Source organism: Montipora capricornis, chromosome 11 (assembly GCF_036669925.1).
Source record: "Montipora capricornis isolate CH-2021 chromosome 11, ASM3666992v2, whole genome shotgun sequence".
Taxonomy (NCBI): domain Eukaryota; kingdom Metazoa; phylum Cnidaria; class Anthozoa; order Scleractinia; family Acroporidae; genus Montipora; species Montipora capricornis.
In genome coordinates this window covers 19,339,903-19,349,902 of record NC_090893.1, presented here as the reverse complement: position 1 = coordinate 19,349,902, position 10,000 = coordinate 19,339,903, and the positions used below count along the sequence as shown (strand labels likewise).

General features: G+C 39.3%; 2 protein-coding genes across 2 annotated transcripts in view; both read left to right on the top strand.

The window, feature by feature from the left end:
• Positions 1-9,991, top strand: part of LOC138023826 (uncharacterized) — a 14,324-nt gene extending 4,333 nt beyond the window's left edge. Inside the window, exons 2-6 of the mRNA XM_068870912.1 lie at positions 1,639-1,683; positions 2,075-2,126; positions 2,531-2,575; positions 5,416-5,842; positions 8,911-9,991. Coding sequence (XP_068727013.1) covers positions 5,432-5,842; positions 8,911-9,705 — 1,206 coding nt within the window. The 5' untranslated portion in view covers positions 1,639-1,683; positions 2,075-2,126; positions 2,531-2,575; positions 5,416-5,431 and the 3' untranslated portion in view covers positions 9,706-9,991. The remainder of the gene's footprint in view (positions 1-1,638; positions 1,684-2,074; positions 2,127-2,530; positions 2,576-5,415; positions 5,843-8,910) is intronic.
• The window catches only part of LOC138024398 (uncharacterized), a 532,828-nt gene that overhangs the window by 15,442 nt on the left and 507,386 nt on the right, over positions 1-10,000 (top strand). The window lies entirely within an intron of this gene.

The window sequence follows — 10,000 nt, the reverse complement described above, 5'->3', positions numbered from 1 at the left end:
CTACGAGAACGCAACATAAACAATAGGTTCAATCAGCAAAAACCATGGGCGTTTTCCATTTACCAAGAAATTCGGGAAATTCCGGTTGGGATGTAAATGGAACACATGTTTTTGGTTCGTTCCACTGGAAAATTTCCGGAATAAACGGAACTTCTGAAAAGGTAGTCCTGTTTTCCCGTTGGAAACTTTCCGATGGAAATGTGTGTTCCATTTACAACTTTTGAAGGTCTTACCACTTCCAGGCTATTCACGGCCACATTTTTAAACATCACGGCAAACGGGCCTGACTTAAATGGAACACGTTTTTCACCCGATGGAAATTTCCACCGAAATTTCCGGAAATTTTTTGTAAATGGAAAACGCCCCACAGTTTTGCACGCGCTGCACGTGCGTTTTTCATTTTGATACATTTCTGTGCCGTTCTCGTCTTGACAACCACGTGAAATGATCAAATTTGAGGTCTTGTGGAGGATGAGAGCACCTGACGATGAATTTTCAATTTTCTCCCAAAACACTAACAACGCGTTCATGACAAATTTAGTTCTGGAATGTTTATGTGCACTTTTCACGCCAAACGACTTGCAATACTCACGAAATTATTAAAATAATAGTAAATGATGTTTTTAGACAGCGTTCTAAGGCTTCGGCCTTCCTCGTCTCCCTATTTCCAAGTGGGTGCCAAACAATTTGATAAATCTGAAGGGTATTCTAAAGCTTTAGGTTTGTTTATTTCGTGTTTCCATTGCAAAAAAAGGGAAGTATACATCAGTCTAAACCTCTTTTCTTTTGCCACAAGCTTTCTAGTACTTAGAAGGTAGCGAAAGTTGCGAAGAATAGTTCTACAAAGTTGAAGGTGAAAATCATTTTTCAAATCTAGCGAAAAAGTCATAGGCGTGGTTTTCAATAGCAAATTATGAATAAAACCTTGATGGTGGAAGAGAATGTTTATAAGAATACATAAATTTACCGAGTTCTTGTAATCTAATATCCGAAAATTTGATAGTTCTATTTCTTTGAAGATTGGGTCTGAGTGATTGATTTCGGAACTATTTTGACTGTACGCTTTGCAAAGAGACAAGACTACGAAGATTGGATTTGTACATACACAATAATACAATGATGACTATAAGGATAAACTAAACAGATTTTAACTAAACTAAACTAAACTGTCGTGAAGCAAAGGACAATTAAGATTGCATTGAACAAGTCAGCCATTGGCATTCCGATTACGGAACGTCTCCACTCCTCGCTTTGAAGTCTCACTTAGGACAAAGCAAGACCAGACCCCAGTTGTTCAAACGATGGATAGCGCTATCCGCTGGATAAATCACAATCCAGTGGATAAGTAATAGCGAAACCTATTGCGCTATCCAATGGATAGTGATTTATCCGGTGGATATACAGCGTCATCCACCTTTTCAACAACAGGGACCACAGCCTCAAATATTTACTTTTCCTTCACAACTTTGAACCTCGCACGAGGTAATCGGTTTTTTTAGCAATGAAGTAATTAACTATTGGATAACAGTCGTTTGATCTCGATCCGAGTTGAACTGCTTCATTAATTTGCATTAATTTTCCTCATATTTCATTTGTCATTGAAATGCTTCTCCTAACTTGTGATACACGAATTTCTAGTTCCTAAAGAAACTGTGGTGCTGCATCAGTGGGAGAGTGAAACAGGTAAATTTGGTTTTATCAAACGTGTTGATAAAGGTCGAATGATTTGTAGTTAAGAAAGTTCAACCTTTTGAGTTATTTATCGATAGACTGAGACTGACTTTCATAACTCCGTCAAGTAATAAAGCTAGTTACACACGAGCACGGTTTCCTCGCCAAGTGTCATTGACAGTTTTCATTTGGTCGTGTGCATGAACAGCAAGTTTTCTTTGACGAGTTTCATATCCATATGAAAGGCATCAGCTGTTGCATCCGACCGGATAACGCACACCTGCCGTCTTGTCTCAATTTAAGTTATGCCAGTGTTCCTTCTATGTTTTCATTTTGTAATTCAGTTCTGACTGACGCACGCAAAAAATCTACCATTATTGCCTATCCCTTTAATTATGTGTAGCCGGATCCATTTTTCTTGCTGAACCAGTTCCAACGAACGAAGACATTGCAAGGTAATTTCACATTTTCCCCTTACTACTGAGTCTAGCAGGGACTCCTGCATATTGAGAAGCCTGAAAAATTCAGGACTTCAACGGGGTTTGAACCCGTGCCCTCGCGATACCGCGAGGTCACGGGTCCATTATGTCCTTCATGACGGACATAAAGAGCATGTTCCATCCGTTTCATTCATTCATTCATTCATTTTTATTTGCCATTAACAACATAAAAGAAAGGAAATTTAAAAAAATTTGAACCTCGCGCGAGGTAATCGGTTTTTTTAGCAATGAAGCAATTAATTATTGGATGACAGTCATTTGATCTCGATCTTCATTAATTTGCATTAATTTTCCTCATATTTCATTTGTCATTGAAATGCTTCTCCGCACAACTTAACTTCTGATACACGAATTTCTAGTTTCCAAACAAACTGTGGTGCTGCATCAGTGGGAGAGCGAAAAAGGTAAATTTGGTTTTATCAAACGTGTTGATAAAGGTCGAATGATTTGTAGTTAGGAAAGTTCAACCTTTTGAGTTATTTATCGAGGGACTGAGACTGACTTTCATAACTCTGTCAAGTAATAAATCTGGTTACACACGAGCACGGTTTCCTCGCCAAGTGTCATCATGATTGACAGTTTTCATTTGGTCTTTGACGAGTTTCATATCCATATGAAAGGCATCAGCTATTGCATCCGACCGGAAAACGCACACCTGCCGTCTTGTCTCAATTTAAGTTATGCCAGTGTGACCCCCAAAATCGGCGAAAGATTGTGACGCTGATGAATAATAAAGTAGCTGCTATTACCAAAACGATGGAATTACCTGGTGATAAATAACCTTGTCTTGGAGAGTAAATTTTTGATTTCCAGAAACAATGGTCAACCTTTGAGAGTTAAGCGATTGTGATCTTTGTGTTGAATTCGCACATTTCTTGTCAAAATTTATAACAATTGAAAGAAAAAGAAAACTAACAAAAACAAAAACCCGGTATCTAAGCATCATTTAACACAGATGCTTCACTGTTTCGCGAGTAAACATGCCGCGGTAACTTGATTACTGCGCCCGCTGAATTCGATGTGCAATTTACTCGGTGCGGCCAAAAGTACAATTACAACAAAACAACTAAAATCTCCCAAAATGTTTTTCGCTGATGATAACTTTTTATATTCGTGATTCAAAATTAATGTTGTTTTCATGTCGTAAATTTTGTTACCAATGGCAAAATATTTTATTCTCGATCGACCGTCCTGAAACTTCCTTCTGCTCTTCTTAAAAATTTTGTATCCATATTTATTTACTTTGACATCAATAATTGTTTTGCATAAAGCAAGCTAACAAAATCTGTATCTTGCTTGGTTCGCATTTGAAAGCATTAAAATAGGAATTTTCAGTCCTTTGCCTCTGTTACTGCCGAGTGGTATATTTCTTAGGTCGCCCATCCAGTTACTAACCCTGCCGGATAGGGTAAACTTCAGCTTTCAACTTTTGTTTACAAAGCTGTCAGATTCTGTCAGTGCACGCTTACACTTGTGGTGGAAAGACGTTGCATGATCAACAAGTCAGCCCAGAAGCTAATGTTTCTCGATTCCCTTTTATTTTCTTCAATCTCTCTGGGTTCAGTACTTTGCTAGTAACCACATGTCTTCTCAAGGGGCTATTTATCTAAGACTTCTACCATGGCGCTACAATGATAGACAATACCAAAACAATATCGTGTACTGTTAGACCTACATACTACGCAAAGACAACTGTCAACATGTCATCCCAGAAGACAATGTTTTTCACTTCCCATTTATTTTCTTCAATGTTTCTGGGTTCAGTACTTTGCTAGTAACCACATGTTTTCTCAGGCTATTTACCCAAGACTTCTACCATGGCACTACAATGATAGACAAAACCAAAACAATATCGTGCACTGTTAGAGCTACATATTACGCAAGGACAACTTGAATCTCCTGGAAGTCAACACCCAGCTCAGTTGACATTATGGAATAAATCGCTGTGTTACTTCACTACCACACGTAAGCAATGCGTGTCAATTTTTTTTAAAGAGGCCAGGAATTTCTTCTTTCTGACAAATGATTAATTAATAGGCCGGTAGCCAGGTTTTTAACCTCAGAAAAGGATCTGTTTCGTCGTACGAACGTGTGAGGAGTTGTGAGCCAAAGGGACTCTGCTGGTATGACTTCTGGGTGAGCCCTTAAATGGTCTTAATGACCCCCCAACTTGAAAAAAATTACCTGGAACGCTGCACGTACCACAGGCAACCCAGTGTACCCTCACGGAGGGTCTAGTTTCTTTATTTTTCACTATAATTTTGCTTCATAACTTCCATGATACACATGATGAGTTGTGTTTTTGGTAAGAGTTACGTTCCATTTTTGGTTAATCGACTTGCAAGCTTTGGTCGTGTTAGTCTGTCCATGGTTTTTAGTGCTGGTTTTTGTCCAGAGTTGCGGCTTGTTGTTATTCTCTTTTTCCTTTCTTGACTCGGCACGAGGGAGTCTGGTAGACGTCCGGCGCTGGACTAGAAACCCCCTTGCTCGGTTGCGCTCTACCCCTGAAGATTCGCAGCCATTTACGAGCCTAATGGTCTCGCAGTCAGCTTGTCTTTATCCTTAGGATTTTGGATTTGCCTCGGGGAACCTGTGTTTCATATTCCATGAGATTTCTTTAGTTTTTCCGATATATTTTTTAAGAACGAATATTTTAGTGTAAAGATTTTTCATCTTTATTATTCCCATTTTTAAGAACGAATAATATTCATGGTCAAATGTTTATTAATCCCTCCTACGTGATTTAGTTTTTCGTATATGTACTATCTGGCTGTTTTTGAGATTAAGGTTTTTAATTTCACACAGAGTTTGTTTCATTTCTTAAACTTATTTTCGGGTTTTTACAGACTAACCCTAACTTTTGTCTATGATTTTTCCTCAACTCACCATTCACACACACAATATTCCCCTGAAACTACCTGCTAATTAGTGAATGTTTTAGTTAGTGGAGAGAAACCTCTTCTTGTATGGAGGATTCTTCTATCAACACCAATTAAGAAAGCCACAAAGGTTGCTAGGTTAACTACTGCTTTATGTATTACTCTTAAACAACAAACAGAGTAAAATCTGCAAGTTTCATTCCCATGGGTCGAATGATTGACAGATTTTTTTACTGGGCAATCATGAAAAGCTCAAAGGCGGCTGCCAGCCTTCCTGCTGTCTCCAAATTTTTTATTTCTTCTTATGGAGAAAAAAAAACAGGAGATGCTTTGTTAACTGTTTTTTTTTTCTATCTTGTCTCTAGACTGGCCAGCATAAAAATGTTTATACGTCCCAGAAAGGAAATATGCTCAGCTCCAGTGAGTCGCATTACTTTTATCTGTTGTGTGTTTCTCTTTGCTTTCATGGTTACTACGATGTTGCATTTTGGCACCGAGAACTTTTCTTTGAACTACAAGAGGTTATACCTCAAAAGACCGCAAGGACGAGGTGGCGTCCTGCTACAACCAGGATTCACACACCTTAAACCACTTGTGGACATGTTCGCTAACTTGACGCAGGTAACACCCAATAGAAGGGATTGCATGTTTTCAACAACGGAATTCAGCGATTTGAAACAGCCCGAGACGAAACAAACCATCTTCCTTCTTATTATTGTATCTACGGCGCCTTCAAGACGAGACAGGAGAGAAGCAATAAGGCAGACATGGTGGACGAAATGTCATGGAGAGGTTAGTATTTCTTGGCTGGAAAATGAGGTGGCAGAACAGTTTGCCTACCACTGCATTTCGAGTTGTACAAGTTATCGGTAATTACGATTAGAAAAGCACTCGAAACCCCTGTCTTTCTTTTTTAGATTTAACTAAGTCCAACTAGTGAAGCCAAACAAGGTATTCACGTTGCGGCGCCACGCAATAGTCCATTTTACAGTTGTGTATTTAGTTACCTGGCCTTTGAATGAAAGTGAAGCTCGAGTTGACCTTGTTTTGATAGAAACCTCACTCGCTGCTTTTCTTATGTAAATTCTTACTAATTAGCATGACAAGCACATCATTAACATAAGAAAAGGAGAGGGGTCTGTATCATAACAAGGTCAACACCAGCCTCACTTTAAAGAGGTCTATTAAAAAAAAAAAGGAAAAAGAACGACTCTGCCCAGGGTACGTGCAGATTTGATCAAGCATTCTCAGGACACTGTGTATTTAAGAGAATCTGAAATCGAACTGCATTTGCCCAGGCCACGAATATTAGGCTAAGATTTGCAGCCCCTGGTGGCTTGTTGCGCCGGAGTGCTTCTCCTTACTCCAACGGCTTGGTGCACGGGATGTTCTTTGTTTGGTTTGACCAATCAGGAACAAACCCCTGAAAAAATCTGGGGCATAATATACTCGGGGATAATTATTCCAATGTGGTGGATTTATCATTGTATTTACGAGAGTAGCGTGAGCATGCCACCAGCGGGTGGAAATCTAAGCCTAGCCACGCACGAACTACCACCAGTGTTTTCGCGGCGCTGTAGTGTGCTCGGAAATTGGATAATCAGTAATATAAGAGAATTTGAGAAACTGTATAACAACAGTCTGTCGAGCTCTAGACCGAACCTTGCGGGCAAATACCTCTTGTCTTCCTTTCACAAGCCAAGTTCAAACAAGCGGCACAATGGCGGCAAAATGGAAAGTTTAAGCCTCTGTTCCCGGTTGTTCAAAAGCCGATTAGCACTAATCCCAGATTAAATGATTAACCAAGTAATTTATTTCTCTACTCCCACATGCTGTTCAACGCTGATATTCGGCCGAACTTTACATTAGAAGAAGTCAATCTTGAAGAACAAAAATAGGCAAAAGAAACTTTCACCAAAAAGGTGAAAACATGAAACAAAAGTTTAGGATAACCCTGGATTAAGTTAATCGTCTTTCGAACAACCGGGCCCAGGTTGTTTTCTTTGCATTTGCGATCTTGTCATTTTGTTCAAATCACGGGGTAAACATGCGACAATACGCCCAAAAGGGCGAGCACAAAAACGAAATTAGGATAGTAATTGCACTCTCATTGGTCAATAGCTGTGTTTAGATAAGAGTATGGAAACACGGCTGTGACATCACACGAATCAGAGAATGGTTACGTATTGTCAGACGCGCGTTTTGATTGGCTGTTAGGAAATGTGAGCGCGTATCAAGAAAATGTGTTTCAACCAAGAAGTAAAGAAAACTATTTTCCTTCATTTGTCGAATTATCTTTGAGAAACATTCTCAAAAAGAAATAGAGAACTTTTTCCCATAGTTAAACTAACTTTCCATAGCGTCATCTAAACACTCGGAGGAGTTGGGAGTATTGTCGACAGTTACGCAAGCCCTCGACTGCCTCGAATTCTCTTAACTTCCCCTCGTGTTTAGATGACGCTATGGAAACACGGAGAAAACGTCCTGCCTTTCTTAAGGGCCCACTGACGTATTCTTTGGGGTGCGTTGCTAAGGATGTAATGGTTAAGTAATTTGAGAGAAGTTGGCATTATTTTGGTCGGTTTCCAACTTTTGTAAGCCAATGACCCTAAATATGACGTCATCACACCACGCCCATGGTCACGTGACCAATAAAAGAAAACTCTAAATTTGTCTCCGTGCTACGCAATTTGGGTATTTAGTCGATGGTTTGATAATTTGTATTCGTTTTTGCATCCAGCCAAGCATGGTTTTCTTTTTATTTCGAAAAATGTTCTTTTTAAAGACATAAACGATACTGAAATACCCATAACTTTTTCAAAAAAGATGATTTTAAAAAATCAATGTTAAGCTATATTCTGTATTTGGGAGTGAAACGTGCCATGTAAAAAAAAAATTAATTCAATTTAAAACCGCTGGAAATTTGGCTTTTTTCTCAAACCAGAAGTCAGTTCGTTTACGCATGCGCAGTTGATCTGAGAACGAGCGCGGGGAAGGGCGAGGAAAATCTTCGATGGAAACAACAGTTTGTGCGGTGACTTTTGCTTGTGACTGGGTTTTCTTGTCAGTTCATGATATAATGACGTCAGTTACCGGAAATAACATTTCACTTTGCGAAAAATCCGTCTGTGGGCCCTTAAGGTGGCTCCCTAGAGTATTTGCGAATATCCTCAATACAGGGCGCAAGTAACAAGAGGAAAAACAATTAAATTCTCTGAAAATTTTCCCTGTAGAGATTTACCAGTATTGGTACCAGTGTTTTTTTTATTTTTAATTCTTGGCAACAATATGGAAATGATAATGCGAGACATTTTGAAGTGGTAAAAAGTCAAGGTTGCTCACAGACCGTTTTGCCAATATTCATGTCATTTTTCTAAATATATTCGATTAGCTCTGACATATTTTAACAAATATAGGGTATTTGATAGGAAGTGTATGCGGTTAGAACTGAACCAATTTTTAAAACAATTCACCGAAGGCAACGAGAGAAAATGCTGACGTCACAAAAATCAGAAAGACACGCGCGATTCAGGCATACTAGTGTCCAGCTTGCGCGAGGCCCTAAAACTCAATGGAACCTCCTTAACTTGTATGCCTCTAGTGCGAATAGCACACTGTCAGGAGTCCGTGACTTTGGTCTCCTGGCACCTTACAGGCGACATAGTACAAATGTAATGGCAAATGCAAGATGAGGAAGAAAAATGGTGATTTCTTTAATTATGACGATACACCGCAAAATTAAAATGCGAGCCAGAGTTTAATCGGTGGCTTCACGGTTAAAAAAGACGGGCAGTAAACGCATTATTATTCGTCAAGATAAACTTTGGCCGGCATTTATTGAAGCCATAACTCTGTTTTAGGTGGGGTGCAAGTTTTTCACTGACGGCATTCAAATACCCAAAGAGAATAAAGAGAAACTTTCCAATGAAAAACAGATTTACAAAGACATCGAATTTCAACCGGTTATTGGCGGCCGAAGTTTTGGCCTTCGATATCTCTACCAAATGATGTGGGCTGCGGTCAAGTATAATTTCACGTATTTCCTCCGTCTTGACGATGACTATTTCGTGTGCCTTGAGAGGCTCAAATATGAGTTACGCCACAGGCCCACCAGGATGTTAAGCTGGGGCTGGTTTCACTGTACCTTTAAAGATCTCATTTACGTGGACGAGGCTTGGACGTTATTTACTCATGACGTCATTATGCGCTTTTTGTCGCAAGACCCTCAGCGAATCCTTTGTCATCCACACGCGGATCAGCAAATTCCTATTTGGATTAACAGTGTCTTTAATAAAGACGACCATTTAACTCATTTTGACGATCGAAGGCTTCATCATTATCCGCCAGCGAGGAGGGTGAAGATGTTTGAAACCTTGACAAACGTATGCGACTCCTTCCTGGGTATTCATGGCAGCACGCCAGAATTAATACACAGATTTTGGAATTACAGTAACGACCGCGCGAAGGAAGTCACAGTGTTAACGGATATTTCACAAACATGTAATAAGCCTTTTGTATTTGACATATCTAGAATGGTTAAATCCTATAAATTTGTACTCAGACCCTGTGTAAAAAATCCACAATGGACCCCAGGAGAAGTGATGTGGACAGGGGTCGATTTTGGAACCAAGAAAGGATCTCTTCCATGCCCTTAAAACATTTCGTGTCATATCTATTTCTTTAGTAGAGTTTGCGTTCAATTAACCCTGTTATAACATGAATACAAATTCAAATGAAATGCCAGCAACAGTTCTCATTGTAGATGAATCTTGGAAAAGCTATCACTCTATTATGCATTTCAGGAACTGCAAAATGTTTTTGCTGGCCTTTTAAGGAAGCTTAAACCAGTTTTAACACTTTCAGCAAAGTGAACTATTTGGAAGGATTGAATGTACCCAACTGTTTCACTTAACGGCAATGTTATGATACCATATGAAACACCAATAAAAG